The sequence below is a fragment of the Phalacrocorax aristotelis genome, chromosome 6 (assembly GCF_949628215.1).
Source record: "Phalacrocorax aristotelis chromosome 6, bGulAri2.1, whole genome shotgun sequence".
NCBI lineage: Eukaryota > Metazoa > Chordata > Aves > Suliformes > Phalacrocoracidae > Phalacrocorax > Phalacrocorax aristotelis.
Genome location: NC_134281.1, coordinates 11,002,157 through 11,024,269, shown reverse-complemented (window position 1 = coordinate 11,024,269; position 22,113 = coordinate 11,002,157). Strand labels below are relative to the sequence as shown.

General features: G+C 39.4%; 1 protein-coding gene across 9 annotated transcripts in view; it reads left to right on the top strand.

Annotated features, from left to right (window-relative positions):
• PXK (PX domain containing serine/threonine kinase like) overlaps nucleotides 1-22,113 on the top strand; it is a 37,813-nt gene that overhangs the window by 1,319 nt on the left and 14,381 nt on the right. For 8 of the 9 annotated variants that reach the window (XR_012661014.1, XR_012661013.1, XM_075095839.1 and 5 more), the window contains exons 2-10: nucleotides 9,420-9,470; nucleotides 10,127-10,174; nucleotides 14,766-14,952; nucleotides 16,890-16,967; nucleotides 17,127-17,200; nucleotides 18,082-18,156; nucleotides 20,619-20,723; nucleotides 20,886-20,987; nucleotides 21,639-21,800. Coding sequence is in view for 7 of the 9 variants with exons in the window: in XM_075095839.1 (XP_074951940.1) it covers nucleotides 9,420-9,470; nucleotides 10,127-10,174; nucleotides 14,766-14,952; nucleotides 16,890-16,967; nucleotides 17,127-17,200; nucleotides 18,082-18,156; nucleotides 20,619-20,723; nucleotides 20,886-20,987; nucleotides 21,639-21,800 (882 nt within the window). In the remaining 2 variants the exon portion in view is untranslated. Of the gene's footprint in view, nucleotides 1-9,419; nucleotides 9,471-10,126; nucleotides 10,175-13,776; nucleotides 13,877-14,765; nucleotides 14,953-16,889; nucleotides 16,968-17,126; nucleotides 17,201-18,081; nucleotides 18,157-20,618; nucleotides 20,724-20,885; nucleotides 20,988-21,638; nucleotides 21,801-22,113 lie in introns of those variants that run through there. The other variant, XM_075095844.1, reaches the window with a different exon arrangement.

Genomic DNA, 22,113 nt, shown 5'->3' with positions numbered 1-22,113 from the left:
GCATGTTTTAAACAGAGAGAGGGTGTTCCTTCTGCTCCTTACACAGCTCTGATTCCTGCATTGTTGATCACTCTTCCTCATTCCTTGCACCTGGTGAATACTATTAACCTGAATGACAGTAATTGTAGGTTCACCACAGGATATAAAAGTAATCTGTAGGCTCTCTTACTAAATACTCTTCCTATAAGTAATCCACACTTAAGAATTGTTTTTTTTTGCGGAACTCTCATTAACTAATGTTCCAGTCTTCCTCTGAACAGAAGTTACTCATGAGAAATTGTCCAGAAGATCTTGTGAGTCTAGCAGGCTATGGGTCTCAATTGTTGCAACTCCTCTTATAAATAAAGCTGATGAGGTTTATTTTCTGGCAAGCCTGATACTTTTTACCTGTTTCAGTAGCTAAGGGGTGCATGTGCCAAGTCCTATGAGAATTTGTGTAACTTCTAATACTCCCCAGTTAAGCAGTCCAGATTGCAGTTCCATTGTTAACTTCCTGCCATTATACTTTATACATTATACATTACACTTTTTTGCTAGTGCAAATGACAGTTTTTTTGTGTTCTTTCCTTTGGTTTGCATGATTCTGGTTAAAAAAAACCCACACAAAATTCTTCTAGAATGAGCACTTGCAAGTAGTTTTTCAGTTCAGACTCTGTGTGTTGTCCTGTCTGGGTGTGTGTCATAAAGCAAATGTTGCTCCCCCTCTCTGTCTTTCATCTCTGTATTCTGTTACTAACGGATGTACAGGGAAAAAAAACCTCTACTGATTTGTTCTGATCTTTGGTTAATAACAGAATGCTGGAGCACTGTGTCTTTTGATTTAAAATCTGTCTGTAAGCTACATCTATTAGTAATTGTTTGTTTTACTGCAGAAGCCCTGTTGATAGTTGAAAGATGGCTTGAAGTGTGTGTAGCACAGATGGTTTATATAGAGACAGTGTGGGGTAACAAAATACAGGAAGCCATAACACAGACTTGGTTTCTTATTTGATGTAAGTCAACTATTATGTAGTTTTGGACACTTCATCTGATGTCCCTAGTATCTGAATAATTTGTTTACTGGTGGGTGACGCTGTCCCACATTTGAACTTCCCTGGTTTAAATAAACCACACAAATAGATTCTTGTGTTTGAAGACATGTGTCAGTGAAGCCTCTCTAAGAGACAAGGGTTGAAGTGCTTTTGTGGGGTGTTAAGGCTGTGTTTTACTTTGTGATATTATAGATGTAAGGATGTCATTAACTGAACACTTTTTAGGTTTGTTCCTCATCCCACCTCAAAGCAATATCTTCAAAAGATGTAGATCTATGCAATTCATCCCAAGCTAATGTTTGGAGAGCTAGGTCCTCACATGCTAGGCTTGTTCTAAAGCTGAAATATAAAGGCATCCATGAATAAATTTTCTATTCTTTTGTCAGCAGTATGAATTAAATGCTGCTTAGTGATGCTAGAATTGCTTTAAACTTGCATTTATATTTTTTTTTCCTGTAGATCATTGCTTATAAAAGCATTCGTATGAGGATAATATAGGCCTAGGTTAGATGCAACTTTAACCTGGCAATGGAACTAGTAATAAAGTAAACCTTCTATGGGTGCTGAGAATAGCCAGTCTTCTGAATAACCAGCTGAGGAAAAGGTGAAGAATTTCAGTGAAATACCACACAGAAGACCAAAGCTTGTGTCAAATGAATAGTTTGCTTGTCTATTGTTCTAAGCAGCTTCTCTTAATTTAAACTTAATGCAACAAACTGGATAAGTGTAAACTTATAGCATTGATTCAAGGGCTGTACTTGGAAGAGGCTGAGTTTCTGTTTCCTGGGGATGAGGGTGAAACTAAAAAAACAAAACTGAAAACAAAACCCGAAACTGCTACATACTTACCTGAATTCTTCAGAAACCTAAGAAGGGACAAAGCTAGTATTTAAAATGTCCTTTTGAGGGTTTGGATCTCTTGCTTGGTAAGAGCATGTCAACCCCATAGTAAATGCCAGTTTTAGACTGTTAGGAAATGAACTGCAAAATTGTCTAATGTGCTCACAACCTTTTCATGTTTCTTTCAAGTCAGAAGACTTCAGAAGTTCTTACTTGAGGTAGTACATCTCAGCTGGTACTTAATCTTCATGTATTTGTGTTGCAACAAGGAGATTGTCAGCTGAGGTCTTTTGTCTGCATGTTTATTTCCAATTATAATTGAAGATGCAGATGATGCCTTTTGTTTTTAACAAAAGTTGTTTCCCGGTTAAGTGTGTTACAAGCAGCCTGAGTTTTGTTGGAATGTTCGCTTACATACAAGTAATTCTATAGTGCAGTGTTTATGGGGTCCTTTTCATTGTGAAAGCCAAACAAATTTATATTGCAAGCGCATTCTGGTGGTACCTCACTTTGAAATCTGGAATTACATGAGCAAACCCTGCCAGCTTCGTTTTGTCTCCTGCTCTATGCTTCAATCACTAGCGCTGCATAAGAAGAGAGAGTAACTGTGCAACTTCAGGAGTGTGTTGGGCTCCTTTTCATAGGCATGGTTCAGTGCTCTTGGTAGGGATCTGTACCAGCCGTTTTGCAGAAAATGAAGTTGTTCTGTTGCCATTGTGTTCCTTGAATTCCACAGGAGTGGAATTCAATCCAATATATTAAGGCATTTGCAAGTGTCTTGTCATAATGCCAAATGTGTTCTGACAACAGAGGCGTTTTCAGCACTAAAGCTTTGATAAATTTTGGCTATTGAACTTGCTTCATATTGCAATATTTAATCTCTATATTCACTATTTAAAAGTGGCTTTCTTTCCAAGCGTTAAAATAGGACGCTATTTTCTTCCACAATAATCTAGACATATTCCTTAATAAGAACTGCACATCTGTGTGTACAAATTTTAGAGTACTTTAAAGTAGTAAACCCACTAGCAAGTTATACATGTTGTTGTTCTGAACATTCCTTAATTCTTCTTTGAAGTGAATTTCCTTTTTCATGCATTTCATTTTGAAATTTAAGCAGTGAAACAGCCAATTTTGCTAGAGTACATTGTTATCTTAAAGGCATTTAGAAATCAACAGCCAAAGTAAATCCCTCTCGTAACATACTCAGTTTTTTGTGTTCCTGAAGCAATGATGAATGTTGACACTCATAGCTTTTAGATTAGAAAAATGTTGAAAAGGCATTTATATTTTTCCTATATTGTTCTGTGATACAAAAATGGAGCCATATGTTTCTAGAACTGTAGGATTTATTTTAAAACCTTGTAAAGGACTTTGCACATCTGCTTTATAACAAATTCAGTCTCTACAAGGTTGCCTTCACCTTGGGGAAAAAAAAAATCATGAAGTTACTTTTAGAGGTGGCTTTAGACAGGGAGCTATTGGAGCTCACTTGTTTCATGTTTTGGAAATGCAGTTTCTCTGCTGGACTTGGTAAATACGCTTGACCACCTCCCACCTTCCCCCCAGCTTGAGCTCAGAAAAGATAGGTGTTTCATCACACCTTATTTTAGATATCCCAACTTTATAGTTTCCACTGGTGAACTTACTTGCGTTTGTAGCTCCTGCAAAGATTGCAGCCAAAATATTAGTGCTATATCATACCTTAGTAAATCCATTGCCTTAGAGACCTTGCAGTGTAGTTAGAGTATTTTTATCGGCTACTGAATATTTCCTGAAAAATACTGTGTATTTTGCTTTTCTTGTGAAGGCCACGGCAATGCAGAGTGCTGAAAAGCTGTTATTTGTCTTGTCTGTCTCCAGAGCTTTTCTTGTTCAGTACCTTTCGTTACATGAAGATGTTTGTCCTAATTTTTTTTTTCTGCAGTTGTCCTACTTCATAGCTTCCGCTTGTTGAATGGCTTACACGTTACTACACTGGTGATACAGTGTGTGTGGACTGTACAATGTCCCCGGACAAACACCTGTGTTGCTTAAAACGCAGGTAAACACCGCTATTGCTGCTTGTAAATTCAGATGGGTTTAAAGTCAGGTTGTGCAATAGCAAGTAAGTACTATGCCCTGTAGCTAAGAGGTCCCTGAGTCTGAGCAGCTCTCCTGATTTTGTTGCTACTTTTCACATGGGAGATTTTCTAAATAAACATTTAAAAGACCTTCTTACTAGAAATTGTTCCAATCCAGCCAACTTAAGCGGGGATTGTATTCATGCATAATTAGGCTTTCCTCTCTTTAATGCTTATAAAATAAAGCCCTTTCAAACTTTGAGTTGATGTGACCTGAAGGTGACCTGGATCTTTATAATGGTTGGCTTTTCAAGCCTGTTAGATTAAACAGATGTACTGCAGAAATCTGTGAAAAATAGACTGACTATCCTGAGCCAGAGATTTAGAGACTATTTTCTTGGGAAAACAAGATGTATTACTCAATGTTGGTGAGATTCTCTACATTTTATTATATGAATCTCTAGATTCATTACCTCTTTCCTATTTTGTCTCTGCAAAAGCCTTTCTTTACTGTTTGCTTTCTGTTTCAAAAACTGGGAAAGATGATTAACAGCAATTGTTAAACATTCGGACATGCTTTGCTGTGTAACTTTCACCTAGGAATGTTAACAAAATTATCTGAGAAGCTCTGAGGTGCTGATGTTTTAACAAGGGCTGGAATACCAGGGAATATTCTTGGTGAATTTGGGGGCAAAACTGACCTAAATGTTGGCTCTGCAAGAAAATGGGTAAGTTCGGGGTAACGTTAATCCCAGGCAGTGATTGTGAAACTGTTACTGGCAAAGGACTGGGGAAATACAGCGTAGTTATCACTGGTCCATGTGGATGTTTGGAAAATACTCTTTTTCAGAAACTCTCTCCAGCACTCTGTAGCTATAGGAAGAAGATTTTAGGAAATGACAGCGTGCAACTGGGGTCATACAGCTTTCCCTACTACCCACCTCCTCCTCCCAGCATCGATTTCTGCTTTCTTGACTAGTCGGAGCAGCCAGGAAATGATCCCATAGGTAAAACCAATTTGCTTGGCATCTTTAAAAATGTATATTGAACTGCTGCTGGAATATCAAGGTTGTGGCAGGAGCTGGCTTGGCAGTACTGGTAGGAGGAGCAGCAGATCTACAAACATTACCTGTGTGGGAGTCTGGAGGGACTCAGGGAGGTTGTCTCGGGGAATGGTTTTATGCCCGTCTTGGTAGCTCCTGTGTAGTCATTGCCAGTGAGCTTGCTGCTTGTGGGCAAAATTAGTAGTGTGAAGTTGTCCCTCTTCTGCAAGCTGGGACCTTTCTTTGCCAACTAGCAGCTGTCAGGGCTCCTTCAAAGTTGTTTGGTAAACTGAGTTGTAGGAAAGATTTTGAGCCGTTCACGTAGGAGTGAAAAGTGCCATGGGAATTTCTGCGTGAGTGTAGCTAACCTAGACCTCACTGAGCCTGGTTGTTGATCCTAAAATTGTCAGCAGGAGGGAACTCTGGTAATTACTAGCCCTTTCTGAAGCTTTTCCCATCATATTTTTCTGTGCTATATGATGCAGCTAAACAGAAACGATTCTGAGTGTGCCTATCTGTTTTCGTTATGCTTTTGTTTATTTCCTATGGGCCCAGTCTCAGTCCCACTATCAAATCAGGCTGTCTCAGAAAAAAAATTGTTGTAATTCAGGTTTTCTTTTTTCCTAAACAAAACAGAATTTGGCAGAGTAATAAAAGCTTTTGTGCATTTAGGCTTTTTCCTTGCAAGGTTGAAAGCTCTTCTTTGGACCCATGGGAAGCATATTATCAGCGGTGCTAACTGTAATCCCAGGACAGGCTTGTTGCTGTGTGGAGGCAATAGGAAGTATCAGCTTCTCACTGAAACTCATCATACTGTGGTCTGCTGATTTCATGTAGGCCATGGCAGATATTGGGAATGGTGGTGTATTTCTTATCATTGCTTTTCTACTACACCTATTCTTCCACTTTCAACCTTGTTATCAACTTTAGGAAAAACACCCAGAACACCATTTAGGCTTTTTCATTAGTTGTATTGACAAGGTAGTGCTGAGGTGGCCAATTCTTCGTTACGGTCAGCGCTGATGGAGAGAGCATGGTGGAGACTTACCTCTATACAGACAGAACTAGCGACCACATCTGGAGAGCGATCCTCTCTTATTTCAGGTTGTGAACCAGTGAAGTAAAGAGGGGGCTCAATTAATGCTTTAGGGTGTCAAAGCAGAACTGGATGGGAAAACGCTTGAGTCTGCATGGCAAAAATAGTTGTGGCCCAAATCTAGTTTTGTAATATAATCTTGCTGGGAGAATGAGCTCTGAGCCGTAAGCTGTTTATCACTAGGCTCTCCAGAAGAGATGACTGTTGCATTGATCAGAGTGGTTGTATGCAATAATATGCTTTGAGGACTGTCTAATGAATTTGTGTGTTCAGCCTGCCCGAGGGCGTTTTCTTGGGGTGCAATAGAAAAGGCTAATCGCTGGATACAGAGTAAGTGCTACAAGGGATTGAGCAATAACTCCGCTTCTTACAAAATTCTAGAAAAGATGAATGACTGAACATGGTGAATCATCACTGACGTGTTTTTTCAGAGAAACGGCCAACATTCCTTTGAGACTTGCTGAATATGCAGTTACGGCAATTTTTTGGCTGTGTGTGAAGTAGCCTCTTCCTACTTCCCAAAATGCAGCAACAGTCACAAAACAGGAAAAGCCATGTCAGTGGTGAATCCAGGTTTCCAGGTGTCCCTTTAGTCGGTTTCTGTCACATACATTCCAAACATAATTACACGGGTTGAATCGCAATCAGCTCTGTGGATTTTTGTTACTATTTATGAGGATTTGGGCTTCTTGTTTTGCAGGAAAATACCGTAATTATAATTTCAAATGGGTAAGAGAAGAGAATACAGAGAGAGCATGTCAGGCTGACTTTCTGAAAGGAGACACTTCAATTCCAGTATGATAGTTATGTGTTTTGGTTTGTGGCATCGTTGATTTCTCTCATTTCCAGCTAAGCTGCTAGGACACGAAGTGTTTAAATCACTTTTGTTTCATGCTTACTAATCTTGAATTTTTTCTCAAGGCTAGATGGTTCAAAATTGCTACAGGTCTTTGACAGCTGTTGATGATAAAGGATATTTTGGGTGAATTTTAGAAAATAGAATGGCATTTTTGCCTAAGTAGCATTGTACTTTGGAGGGGAACTTCAGTAAATAAATTCTGGCTTAGTTAAGGTTGAACACACAAGGTAATGCCATCTGGTAAGTGTTCCTTTGGCCTCTAGTCTGGAATAGTCATAATTCTTGATTTACACTACTTACTTTTCATAGTGGTAAATGTTAAATGGGAATTTAATTCTACAGAGGGATTCTCTGATGTGCTGAGCTTTGTTTGTTTGCATCCAATAGTGTATTTACATTCCTCAGTGTACAAGTTTTTTATTTAATTTCATTTGAAAGAGGAGACTTAGTTCTGTGTGGTTTTGAAGGCAACTTCCAAAACCAGAAGACGCTTTGCAGTACCTGACAGAAGTTACTAATAAATGCCTGTAGTGGATTTTTAACTGTGAAGCTGAATTTATAATACTTCATGGATCGAATGCTCAGTTAATGGAATTATCCAGTTGGTATGCAGGTACATGCCAGATAGTTATTGTTACATAATGGACAAATTTGGTATATAAACTCCAGGTGCTGGAAACGCCTTTGTTTATCTTTATTTCATTATTGTCTATTCAGGATAATTTGGAATGCAGCATTAATTTTAATATTTGAAAAAATTGTGCATAATGCTCTGATCTGTCCCTTTTGTTTGTGTAAGACTCCTATTGATGTAAGCAGTTCAGCAAGATTAGGTGGTATTTGAAATCGAAAAATTACTCAGCGCTTTACATAAGATACGTTTGAAAGTTTGTACCAGGGTGAATGAAGTCATCTGAGCTGAATAACAAATGATTTATCATGTGATGCTCGCTGCACTGCAGGCAGTAACTGGGTGGGTACTCGGGCATTGCTTGGCACAAATGCAAAGAGCTTTTTGCACGTTCCACCTTAGAAATACTGTGAGCCATGGCTTGAATTTGTATTTATTTTAGAATTTCTAGTTCTTACACTGAATTTTGTAACTGCCACCACTGAGCATGTTCAGTGAGGAAGACTGGGGAATTTAGTGGTACTGTGAGCACTGGTGCTGGGGCCTGTCACCCCTGGCCAAGCACAGCAGAGGAGATGGATGTGCTTAAAAGGCGATGGGGGCTTGGGCCTCTCCTACATCATCAGACTGATACAGTTGGAAGGAAGGTGTAAAAGCATAGTTGCCTGTGTGGCTTCTTCCTCCTCTTCTGACTCTGGGTACTCTCCAGCTCTCTGCAGTGTTGAGAGTTGCATTTTCTCAGGCAGCACCTTGCTTTTTGGCTCTCCATTTTCATGTTTTTCAATGTAAATTATGTGGCCGTGGGATTGTCTGCGTAATAAGACTTTAAAAAGAGCTGCATTTATAGAGCTTTGTGCATGCAAATGGTAAAGGAAGTATCTGTTACTACACTTAGCCCAGATTAATTTTATTTCCTTGCTAATTAAACAATATCTGAAATGGAGATTATAGGCTTTCTAGGAAAAGGACTTGCCTAGTTTATGATCTCTGAAATGTCAAAAGTGTTTTTAGAGCTGTTTTCAAACTTAGAGTAGGGGTAAACAAAATCACAGTATGTCTGAGTGGGTGTACAAAATACTTGGTATCTAGTCTTCAGATAACTAGATAAATCTCAAATAATGATATTGACTGGGTGTTAATCCACAAAAGGTACCGTGGAGCTTGAAAAGAAGAGACTGAAAAGAATTGTGCTTTATGTATGTAATTGTGGTGGGAGAATTATTAATTCTTAGAATTTAAAAGTGGTTAACTGAGATTATAATATGTAGGTATATATATAGTTATTATAAAGATAATATATAAATAATTAACATTAAGCATGCGTTATAAAGGAATAATTATTGTAATGAGAAACTGATACGTTCTAGTTACTCAAGTATACCCCAACACATTAGTGGTAAACTTTCTTGTGCAAAAATAATTAGAGATTGGGCAGCTGTAGGTATTTACTGGCATTTTATTCTGTCATGATGGTGACAGTAATTCCTAGGGGCTACTTGTTAGGTACTGAAAGTGAGGTGAGTAGAGGTTTCTTCAGCCGTTGTCGCTAGAGGTGTGTGGTGAGTATGCTCTTACTGTGTTTTTCCTTAAATAAATGGAATTGTTCAAGTGCTTCACAGGTCTGCAAGCTCTTGGACCTCTCTTTCTCTTCTACTCCGTGAAGCAGAGAGAGACAGCTGCTAGTGATGGGCCTGAGCAAACCCAGCTCTGACCTTCACCTAGGCACTTAAAATCTGGATCTGAATTTTCTGTTTCTGAATGTTTCCTAGTTGGATAGTGGTCATATTTGGAGAAGTACCTAATAACGTTTTTCACCTCATTAGTTCTCATTTCTAATAACTTTTTCCTTTTACTAGGAATACATAATCCGTGTTCAGAGAGGAGTTTCAGCAGAGAACAGTTGGCAGGTAATTTCTTAAACTGTGATTCGTGTAACCAGGATGCCTTTTTAGGAAGAATTTGAAAATGGCCTCTTCCTAGCTTTTTAAATTTGAGCTGGAGAGGAAAATGTTGGTTTGGAATTGAGAACATTAAGTGCTTGAATACTTTTGGTCAAAAACTAAGAGAAGAACAGTATTGCTGCCACCTACAGAAGGCATGTTGTCTGCTGCTATTGTGAATAATCCAGGAAAAATGCCTGTCATGTTACTACTGTGTGTTGGTTCAACCATCGTTTTTAAATCTTAAATGCCAGTTTGCCTTCCTTAGTGCTAAGATCACAGCCTTGCTGATACATGACCCACAAAACCTAGAAGTTGTAGTGAAGATGACTATGAAAAGTTTCATCTAATAGGGCAAAAATGCTTTGTTTGCTGACAAATTTGCTCACATATTTTTTTAAGCAGTTTTAAGATAATGTTTAGAAATGCATTTTCGTTCTGTTTCATTCTTATTTGCTCTCTGACAATGTGACATAAATCCAGCAGTTATGCATTTGTACAAAAATGGTTAAAAGACGGTTATGATATAAACGGGAATTACTTTTCTCTGATGGGATTTTGAAGAGTAAAATGCTGATGGGAAAAGTAATATGTTTCCTGAACTTTGTCTTTATATTTTGCAGATTGTGAGGCGATACAGTGACTTTGACTTGCTTAATAATAGCTTGCAGGTAACTTTCATCCTTGATATGATATATAAATATAAAATGTAATGTAGAAGGATGTATTTTAAATGGCTTGTGATATTTTTATATATTGCCCTGAAGAAAAAAATACGAATTCACATAGCTGTAAAGAGAAAGTGTGACTTCAGATATAACTTGAACGTATATTTTTTTCACACTTATGTTTTCTCTTGTAACATTTTAACTTTAGCATCAACAGGACCAATTTATACAGAAATGGAGGAAATTGGCAGATACTGAATATTTCCCTTCAGTACTGTGACTTGTTCCGGTTTTATGTGTTATTACTTGTTCCTCCTTTGATTTGAAGAAAGCCAAGGCACATACCAACCTTACAAATTCAGCATTGAAGTGCTATGTGTCCCATTATTTATATTCGTCTAAAAGCACTACCAGATGCTGCTTATCATGTGATGGTTTTCTGTATCACTAGAAAGTGTTTCTTAGTTAAACACTGGGCTTACTGTGTGTTTTTCTTTTGCTTTTTAAGACAATTATTTCTTTTTAGTTTGTGTGTGGGAAAAAGCAGGGTATATGAGTGTGTTTGGGAAAAAGGGGAGAAGCAGCAGTGACTAGCATATATGGGAGTGAAACCTGTTACTTGAGATTTCCACAGTACTATGCAAGCAAGATAAAAAGTGAACGCTTCTGCAATTTGAGGATAGCTTTTTGTGACTTTGAAATTTTTTTGCCCTGTTGTGTGAATTCGAGAGCTTACTACTGCTTCTACTTCCTCTCCCTCCCCCTGCCCCCCATCAAATCAGCTATCTGCTTGATGAACCTCAGTGAGCAAAACCATGTAAGGATGTTGAATTGCGCACTCGTGAGAGTCTGCTATAACTGATCCCTATGCTAGAAGGTGAATGGAGGAGCAAATTACTAATAATTCAGCAGATGCAATATGGTTGTGTTATGGAATTATTTTAGGGAATATGCAGTAGCACACAGGAACTCTTATGACCTAGAAACGTCTTGTGTGATGTGCTGAATGAATGCAATACAAAGATGTCTCCTGCTCCAAAGAAATCCAAGATTTAACATTAGATAAGCACCCATGGGAACACAAGGAAATGAGATGGTACTAGTCCATCACAGTACATAGTGGTCATGGTAGTCTTAACTGGTCAAGTTTTGACAGAGATCACAGAGAGGGGATTTTTAGAAAGTTTTAAAAAGAAGAAAGAGTTCACTTGCAGCCACTTATAACAAGCTCCTCTTAACAGTGGGGAATAGAATATGTTAAGGCATGAAAAAGCTTTCTCATTTAACTTTCAAATGAGGCAGCTTTAGTAGGAAAGGCAATGGACCTTTAAGACTTAAAATTTAGAAATATCAGGTACTGAAAGGTTAGGCCTATGTGGAAGGTCTAGAAAGTGAAGGTAGGTAGGTTATGAAAGGCATACAGAAAGAAAAGGCCTTTGTATCTGAGACAGAGGTGAATGATAAAAGTGGAGGGTTCAGGAAGTTATTTCACAATAACTTGCAGAATGGGACAAGGAGGAATCTGAAATGAGAGGGAGATTTTGCAGCTGTAAGATATGAAGATCTGGGACAAAAACGTCAGCTGTTTGGCTAGAAAAAAATCAAAAAGACTCATCAAGACATACCTCTAACTTGGATAGGAGGGTTTGCAGAGGGTGGCTAAATTAACAGGCTGTGTTCATTAACACTTGGTCTCCTGCAGTGAAAACTACTGCTTACCCCTTGATGTTCAAAATCCTGTTTCTGCTTTCCACAGTCTGGAAAGGCAAAGATATATCTCTGCTTAGAGATAGCCCTTTCCAGCTAGTACAGAGAGCTGCCCTAAGAGGTGTGATTCTTCATTATGTGTCCAGCAGAAGGGCAAGAAGAGAGAGTTTTAAGCCTTTATCAAAGATGCACAGCTCTGCTTTTGACGAACACCACTGCTCCTCCAGCCTAGTTCCATGTGCCAGGGCTTGAGAGACAGCAGACAGTAGCTGGCAAGAAGCATGTTGAAATAATTCTTTTCTCCCACTGTTTCGGAGGTTTTAATAAATTGCTCTTTGTGATGCAGGAGCTGAAGCTTTCTGATCCATTAAGACATGCAACACTCCTCAGTTCTTTCCATCCAGAACTCTAAGCAACAATATTTCATCACAATATTCAGGTCCCATGACTTGTTTTTTTAAACTCTTTAAACTCTCATCTTGTGTATGTTGAAATTAGAGTAAATGAACAAATGAACAAAACTCCAAGCAAAACAAAACAAACCCCCCCAAAACAGTGTAAAGCAATGAGCACGTACTGAAAAGAAAATACCAAGATCCAGCCTCCTTCCTTCAAAACTGAAACGTTGCTGGAGAAACTGATGAAGCTTCTTTTGGATGTAAAGCCCCAAGTTCTTCCAGTTCTTGTGGCACACTTGACCTCTCTGTAGGTTTGGGTGGTTGGGTTTGAACACACAGCAGCAGTTCAGTTTGAATGCAACTTTTCTGCTGTTAATCTGGTGCTACCTACACAATAATAGTAAGGACTGAGAAGTTCCAAATTATCTAGGCTAGGGAGTGTAGTCCTACCAAACACCTTGGAAATAATGAGAAGTGTATACTGTGACCCTGATCTGCATCAGAAAGTTTCAAGCCAGATTCCCTGAACTCCCAGCTGTGTACTGGATTGAAAAGCTCCTTCCAGTCCATCCCGCATTTCTTCCTCTTTGCTTATTTGACAGAGATGTGTGAAGATCATTGGCTGCTCTTCTGTTTTAAGTGAACTGCTGGTACAGTATTTGCAGCAAGATATCTGGCTTTTCTGAGGCATTTTATTGCAGCTTTTGAACAGACATTCCTGAGTGGGCTGTGGTTTGAAGATAAGAATGTTAATTCCCAGGTTCTTCTGTGGTGAAGCCCATCCTTGCTCTAGAGCTGAGCTGGGGCCACTGAGAAGCACTGCTCATGTTTGAAAGCATGTGAGGTCTTTGCAAGGTCAGGACTCCGTGAGGCGTTCTTTTGTGGTAGGCAGTGTTCTCACTGTGCTATGTGCTTTGGCAGGTTGCTACAAAAACTTGGGGGTGAATGTTACTTTCTGCTGAAAAATAGCAGATGTGCGGTTTACTGAAATAAATTTAAAAACAAATAATAGTGGTTTGAAAACATCTGAACTAGGGTCCTTTTCTCTTTGATGGTAGCTAGCTGACAGGTCAAGAATGTAAAGGTGATTATGATTTGATATGCTTTTCAAGTAACTTGTTTTTGAAGTAAGAGTGGTCTGCCAAACTAAAGTGTCATGTGCCTCTGGTGTTACAGCCAGCGATTCACCAGATCAATTTAAGTGCTGTATTGTTGGTTTGGGGTTTATTCCGGGATATATATTTTTTCCCCTGTGGGTGTAAAAGAGCTTTAAAAATGCTCCATGGATGATTTTTATTAATATCTTCTGTAATTCAGGCGTAGTTAGAGCTCTTTTCCAGCCCATGTTTTGCAGCCAGAAACAGAAGTGCTAAGGTTAGGGGGGGGAAAACTCCTGTGCTCAAAAGAAGGAGGGAAAAAAGGAAAGGGATTGCTACTTCTGCTCTGGTTTGTTGAACTAATCCTTTACTTTTTCCACTAGCTAAAATGAGAGTTGTTCAAACACCAAAAATCCCGGTCTTCTCCCTGGTGAACTGTTTGCTTTAGAAATGAGGTTATTGCATCTGGTGTAAGGGATTCCTGCAGTACATATTTCTTAAAGGTAACTCCCATGGAGATTCAGCATACCCAAGGCAGGTGCTTTGATCTGCAGGACAACAATGTGTTAATGACACGAAACATTTATTCTGGCAATTCACATGAAGTAATTGAATGTAAACACTGTGTGCAACCTAGTTTTGTTTTCTAAAGATGATCTCTTTGATCTGACTTATATAAGGCTTTGAATTTCTGAACATTTTTTCATCATCCTATTTTGAAGTATTTCTCTGATTTTATCTGAAGTTTTGGATCACTTATGTCAACATAAAACAACTACTGCACGTCCACTGGTAGATTGCAGCTATTTCTGGGTCGAAAGATGTATGGCTGTTTAAAAACTGGGCAGCAACAAATTCAGAACAGAAAATGGAAAAGTTGCACCATATTTGAAATTACAGATTTAAAATACTGACAGTAAGGAGTTGTAAATTACCTATAAAGGCAGTAGCAGCAAAGGAAAGTTATTAATCTGCACTTCATGAAATAAGAAAGCATAAATCTTGCCCTGAGAAAATGGTAAGGTGTGAATTGTTTTTGTCCTGTGGCAGAGGTATTTCACAGAAAGGATTTGGCTGAAAATTGTGGCCATTTAGTATCTGAAAGTTTTGTGTAGTGATCTTAAATGCATGACTCACTAGCAAAAAATTATCTTCTTGCTTTTTCAGTGTCATTCCACTTACTAATCTCTTCACAGTGGGATGCAAGCTGTTATCTGACGAACTCGCCCTGATAACAGTACTTAGAAAAACCATAAAAGCTTGTATATACACAGTATGAAAAGAGTTATCCAGTAATTAGCTTGCTGCTGAAATTTTTACTTTCTGGGTTGCTAGTTTATATCCCTGAGGCATGTTGAGTGCAAGGTTAGTAATTTTTCTTCTCTTTTTAAGATCTCAACTCTAAGTCTACCTCTTCCTCCAAAAAAATTGATTGGGAATATGGAGCGTGAATTCATAGCTGAAAGACAGAAGGGACTCCAGGCCTATCTCGATGTAATTACTACCCATCACATACTGTCTAACTGTGAACTGGTAAAAAAGTTCTTGGATCCAAACAGCTATTCTGTAAACTACACTGGTAAGTGAGGAATTGCAAAACTGCATTACAGTTTTACTTTAGCACGTGTGTGCATCTTCCATTAATGCTGACAAGGATTTACACTGAAGCATGGAGGCGTGGAGGGGAGAACCCCCTTCAAAATTATCAAACTGTGCATGTGATTATTTATGATAGTTTCTCCAGCTCTGTGCATGAATCATGCTGTGATTGTCAAATCTAAATATTTGAATTACTTTACAGAGGAGTAATCATCTATATAAGCAGAACTTGGGGGAGGGGGTTGGTGAGAGCAACATCTACTTTTTCACAGTTCATGATAAATGGGGAGGGTTGGTGTTTGGAAATGATTTGTCTAACAGAGTGTAAGGTGGAGTTAAGTTTGCCAGCTCTGCGTTCTGTTAAAACAGCTGGTCTTTTGAACACTGAATCATGCATTTGTCCTGGTTCTGAGGTTTTTCAAATCAACAGGAACAATTGTGGTCATCTTGTCTAGCTCCCACTGTCACTTTGGGTTGTGAGACTTCTTAAAACTAATTGTTTGAGCTAGGTTGATTACTATTTCAAGGCTTGAATAAGTCACACACCCTCCCCCCCAAATACCGGAAAATCACTGCATCCCTTAAAATGGTATTCCAGTGATCAGTTCTCTTAATTATTAAATGTTTCTTCTTGGAATTTGTCTGACTTCAGCTTCAGCCATTGGAAATTGTTAAATATTTGTGTTGTAGACTGAAAAAAAGACCCTTCCCCTTAGTGATGAAACCCACTCCACAGATCTAGTTCGTGGGCTGGGTCTGACTGGCCCCTAGTCTAGGTTTGACTCTGCAAAATGCAAAGCTTGTTTTCATAAAAGCAGAGCCTACTGAAGGAGGAACTTACTGCTTCCTTTTCACTTGTCTTTTTGCTCTCCCTTTATGTAACATTCTCGTGTCTTCAGCTTCAAAGTGCAAAGAACATTTCCCGGATGTTTGTGATAAGCTGTAGGGGAGTTGTAAATTATTATAACTCTTCAAGGATACAGTTTGTCTGGCTAATGCTGAGCAAGCAATTTAAATCCTCAAAGGGACACTATGACTTCTGTGTTAATTTTGAGCTCCTTCATCAAGGCTGTTTTTTTCAGCAAGTTGCTGGGAAGTTAGTAGCAATCAAGTCACTGCTTATGATCTTTGGAGACACCATCAGTTTGCCACTTCTTAAATACTGGAGCCGTGAGCTGATACTTATTGCATTGTTCTCTTTCTTTTTCCAAGCCTGTTTTTGGAGAGTGAAGATACAGTGCGAAAAGATCAGTGCATCCTTACCTTTTTGCTTGTTTCTAATCCAAGATAAGCCATGTTAGAGAGAACTCCTTGCGGGCATGATTCCCTTTCTCCCCCTGCTGTCACCACTTCTTGCTGAGCTTTCCCCTCAAATCTCTTCATGAATAAATCAGTTGTGCAAGGATTCAATAACAGAAGGGTGACCTTTCCTGCCACCCCAAAATGTGTGTTGGATCATGATAGCTAGCAAAATACCTTTGCCTGCACAGAAAAGGACAGAATAATACGTAGTGAAACAGAACTGATTAGTTTACACGTAGTAAAGGCAATGTAGGTGCACATTAAAGAGATGTAAAAGTTAGCACTTTTACAGGTATAGCAGAAACATTTCGCGATCTACTGTAGCGTGGGAAAGCTTTGCTGTGAGCATTGGATTTGGACTTGGAAATGTAGATCTAGTACAGATAGAATGCAAACTCAATAAGCTAAGTTTTTTGAAGGCAGTGCTTTCTTTGTTTGAGGATTTGAGTTCTTGGGTTAAAAATGCAAACACCCTTTAACTGTGTTTTTATCTGATTTCCTTTTAAAGTGATTTTGCTGACTTTCTGTCTGAATTCCTGCAGGCTTCCTTCTGGCATTGAACCTTACCTAACATCTTAACTAGTCTCTTAAAAACTCTTTTTTTTTTCTTTCCAGAAATTGCCTTACAGCATGTTTCAATGTTCTTCCGATCAGAGCCAAAGTGGGAAGTGGTAGAACCATTAAAAGATATAGGTAAGAAGAGCATGTATGCATGAAAAATTGTCTGATCCCCCCCAACTATACAAGTTCTAAGATTGCAATGCTGTCTTTGCTTAGAGACCTTGTCCTGCCTGTAAGCCATATGATTTAGTAGTGTTTTAATTAAAGGTGTTGATGACTCTTCTTTTGTAGGTTGGCGAATACGTAAGAAATATTTCTTAATGAAGATTAAGAATCAACCAAAGGAACGGCTAATGTTAAGCTGGGTATATATACTTCCATCTCATACTCAAGATTTTCTTGATGAATGTGCCTTATTTCATTTGTATCAACTACCATGCATGAGTGACAGAGAGGGGGACTTGAGAGCTCAGGCTTTGAAAGAGCCTTGAAAGCCCTTAGGTGCACTTGTGGTGTAGGACTTCTTAAGTTTCTTTCCTCTGGTGGCAAATCCAGTCTGCAAGTTTCTGTGCCTGGTCATGTGTTCCCATTCCTGCACCTCTGTTTCTTCAGTTGTAGTGATGTAGCTGTTGACCATATAAATTTGCTCACTGAAAATAACAAGGTGATCCTTTTTAAAGTGGAGGGTTTCCTTACTTGGGTCTTTAGTTTTACTGACAAACTAATAGGTGGGAGAGGCATGAATTGCTCCTTTAAGGTAGACCTATATTGACACCATATAGTTTGTTGTTACTAAACTCTTGGTTGTGTTCCTGTGCTGAAATGTCTTGCCCTCTTAACTGTATCAGTATAGCTGTTTGTGAGACTTCACTGGAGAGCTGATATCACTGAAGCCTGTGGTAGGAGAGAAGTTGTTTTTACTGGAGAGGAAAAAGGTAGGGGGTTAAGCCTTATCAGTTCACAAAGCACACAGTCCCCGAGTTTGGGGTTGGCAGGGTTCATTCAGAGGTAGCAATGCACATCAGATATTGGAGGAAGAGGGAAGCAATAATACTGACCTACTGTCAGACACTGTGTTGTGAAACCACCTCTTCAAGTTTCATTCTGTATGTGTAATTTCCTTGCTTGTTCTTCAAAATATACCTTCAAGCAGCTGTCTTCATTTGTGAGAGAAGAATATAGATCACATTTTCTTTATGGAATGCAAAATCTATTATGATGCCATTCTTTTCCTATTTATTTCCAGGCTGATCTTGGCCCTGATAAATACTTGTCTGACAAAGACTTACAGTATGCTGTGAAACTTCTTTCTTCCTGTTCTGTGAGTATTACCTGAAGACTTTCAAAGTGTGGCAGCACAAAAATGCTTGTCAAGGGCTGATCTTACAAAAGCACATGTAGCCTAGTAGACATAGTTTTGTAACTTTAAATTTAAAGATATGTGAACCTTTTAATTACATTTCCCACACAATATGAGGTAACATGTTCTCTGCACAAATAATAATCCTGCAGGATTATTACAGAAGATTCAGTTGTGATTAATTGTATTTTTTTCCTCTTGTGCAGTAGTGTGAGATCACGAGTTTTTATTTCAGCTCCTCAACACTTTTAGGCTGTTAGGATAGTGCTGTCTAGGTGTAATTGCTAACCCATGTACTGGGGATATTCTCGGGCAGCAGAGGATAAGGCAGTGAAACGAGTGTTATTTTTTCAGTTCTGTGTATTTAAGACAGGAATATCTTAGTAGAGGTACAGTGGAGGCTGTGCAACTTAAGCTCCTGTGCAAAGCCACATTATAAATCCAATAAGCCTCTCTGTCTGAAAAACTGGCATTTGACTCCAAAAGGAGTTTCTCTTTAAGGATGTTAAGCATGTGAGAGACCGGCTGAAAAGGATGGTAGATCATGGCTGACCAACCTGATAGCCTTCAATGATGCTGTGCCTGGCTGGGTCGATGAAGGGAGAGCAGTAGATGTTGTCTGTCTTGACTCCAGTAAGGCATTCAACACTGTCTCCCATGGCATCCTCACAGGCAAGCCAAGGAAGTGTGGGTTGGATGAGTGGACAGTGAGGTGGATTGAGAACTGGCTCAACAACAGAACTCAGAGGGTCGTGATCAATGGAGCAGAGTCTGGATGGAGGCCTGTCACTAGTGGTGTTCCCCAGGGGTCTGTGCTGGGTCCAGTCCTGTTCAACATATTCATCAATGACCTGGATGGTGGGATAGAGTGTAACCTCAGCAAGTTTGCTGATGATACCAAGCTGGGAGGAGTGGCTGATACACCAGAAGGCTGTGCTGCCAGCCAGTGAGACCTGGACAGGCTGGGGAGCTGGGCTGAGGGGAACCTGATGAAATTCAACAAGAGCAAGTGCAAGGTCCTGCCCCTAGGCAGGAACAACCCTATGCACCTGTACAGGCTGGGGGCTGAACTACTGGAAAGCATCTGTGTTGAGAAGGACCTGGGAGTGCTGGTGGACAATAAGTTGACCATGAGCCAACAATGTGCCCTTGTGGCCAGGAAGGCCAGTGGTATCCTGGGATGCATTAAAAGGGGTGTGGCCAGCAGATTGAGAGACTCTGCCCTGGTGAGACCATATTTGGAGTACTGTGTCCAGTTTTGGGCCCCCCGGTTTAAGAAGGACGTGGAACTGCTTGAGCAAGTCCAGCGGAGAGCTACCAAGATGATCAGGGGAGTGGAGCATCTCCCTTATGAGGAAAGGCTGAGAGGCCTGCTTTTGTTTAGCCTGGAGAAGAGAAGTCTGAGGGGGGATTTCATAAATACCTGTAAATATCTAAAGGGTGGGCGTCAGGATAATGAGACCAGGCTCTTTTCAATAGTGCCCAAGGACAGGACAAGGGGCAATGGACACAAGCTGGAACACAGGAAGTTCCACCTGAATATGAGAAGAAAACTTCTTTACTGTGGGGGTGCCAGAGCAGTGGCACAGGCTGCCCAGGGAGGTTGTAGAGTCTCCTTCCCTGGAGACATTCAAACCCCACCTGGACACGGTCTTGCGCCCCCTGCTCTGGGTGTGCCTGCTCATGCAGGGGGGTTGGACGAGAAGATCTCCAGAGGTCCCTTCCAACCCCTGCCATTCTGTGATTCTGTATTTAAACTGGTAAACCTCTGTGCAGTCTTGGAACTCAGCAGATACACACCACAGAAGAGCCTGAAAACTGGGCTTTACAATCCCCAAACCAGACTAAAACTAATGTACTAAAACAGGATATAAACAAGGGATCTTTTCCTAACTTGTGATTTCAATTAAAGTATGGATTGCATGTGTAAATTATTTCCAACCATGCTGTCTCATTTGGTTTCACAAAGTTGCAGGAAGTCATTATAATAATTTCTGAAGACATAAAACTGTTATGACAGTTATTAATGCTGTTTCCTTATGTGCCATAGTTGTATGAAACCGTGAATGAATTTATTAGTTTAGCATGACTTAAACCTGCAGTAAAGCTGCTCATGTGTAAGTATTAATGGAGCTTGATTCTTCATTTGTCTAAACTGCCAGTCTGTTTTGTTAAAAAATTATGGTGGGTTTTTTTTTTTATTATTTATGTGGAAATTGAACAATGTCCTTGTGACCTTGTGAAGTTTTCTTTGCCTTTACTTCAGCTTAAGACTGAATAACTTGAGTAAATGTCACTGAAAGAATCCAGTTTCTTACTTTAAACATACAATTCATGCAGATGTTTTCTTACTTGTGAATCAAACAAAAATGAACTGCAGAGTCTGTCATCTAAAACTTACCTACAGTTTCTTCTTTTGGTAGCATCCCTATATTTACAAAATCACTTTTGCCACCGCCAATGAATCTTCAGCGCTGGTTATTAGACCATTCAGTGAAAAAGGGACACTGAAGGACCTTATCCATAAGGTAATGTCTCCCTGCTGCTGCCCCTGACTCAAATGGTAGAACATTTGCTGGAATGACCATAGTATGTCTTTTATAAAACTGTTTACCATCTATTGCTAAGCAAACTAAGCCACTTATTACCTTTTCTGGACATAATACTTGATATGTGTTTTTCTTTTAAAGGCAAAGCCAAAAGATCCGTACCTGAAGAAGTATTGCAATCCTAAAAAAATTCAAGGTCTTGAACTTCAGCAAATAAAAACTTACGGAAGGCAAATATTAGAGGTATTTTTTTGTTTTGCTTTATTTACCAGCCTTTATGATTAAGGTGGGTTTTTTTAAGGCCAACTGGTTTAACTAGAAAAAGTAGACAAACTTTTGAGCACACAAGCTTTATTTTGGCAGCAGACTTCAAAGCTAAATGTAAATTGAGATTAGCTGCTGGGAGTTGAATTATGTATGTGTGAGGCCATTTCTGACCAAAAAGAAAAAAAAAAGGCAGTTGGTACGTGTGGAGCTGAAGTGGGTAAGCATTGATCATGTGGTTTTTTCCTTGTGGGAAAAGGGAAAGTAGTAACTGATAGCCTGCAGAACGTGTGCCATAAATTAATTGTCATTAATGTGGTTTTTAAAAAACTTTTATTCAGATTATAATATTGAGTAGAATTGTGAATTTTAGTTTCCACATCTCTTCAGGAGGTGACTGTAAGCCTGCTTTGAGGATCAGCATCATATGTTTGTTTTGTGAGAAATGTTACTAGTGAAATGGAAATTAATAGTCAGCCAAAGATGATGTAGATAGAAAATCAAGGTGAGCAAGCATTCCAAATGGGGGCCTTATTATGTATCTGCTTTCGTATTGGAGCATTTAAGATCTTGAGATCATCAGAGCGTCTTGTGACGGTGCTCCTGTCTTGGATTTTTTTTTTTTTTCAGGTATTAAAATTCTTACATGAGAAAGGATTTCCTTATGGCCATCTTCATTCTGCCAATGTGATGTTGGATGGGGACACCTGCAAGTTACTGGATCTGGAAAATTCCTTGTTGGGACTTCCCTCATTTTATCGATCATACTTTTCACAGTTTCGGAAAATTAATGTAAGATTCAGACAATTAATTCAGCTGACTGTTATGCATCCCTTTATCCTCAACCTCTGTTTGTGGAGAACTGACTAGAATGAAAAAACCTCTCTCAACCCCCTTTCTTTAATCTGAGCTTTTCTCCATCAAATCCCTTTTCTGCTTCCTCCAAGTCACTGTCCGGCTGCACAGAAGTTTTGTTGCAGCACACTGGAGTGAGGCTGAGGCCAAAGGTAAGCAGGTAGAAGGGGACTGCAGGTGAGTGTTTTTGTGACAGCAGTGCTGGAACAAATAGAGGTAAACTGCAGTTGTTTTATGATCTTTTTCCACC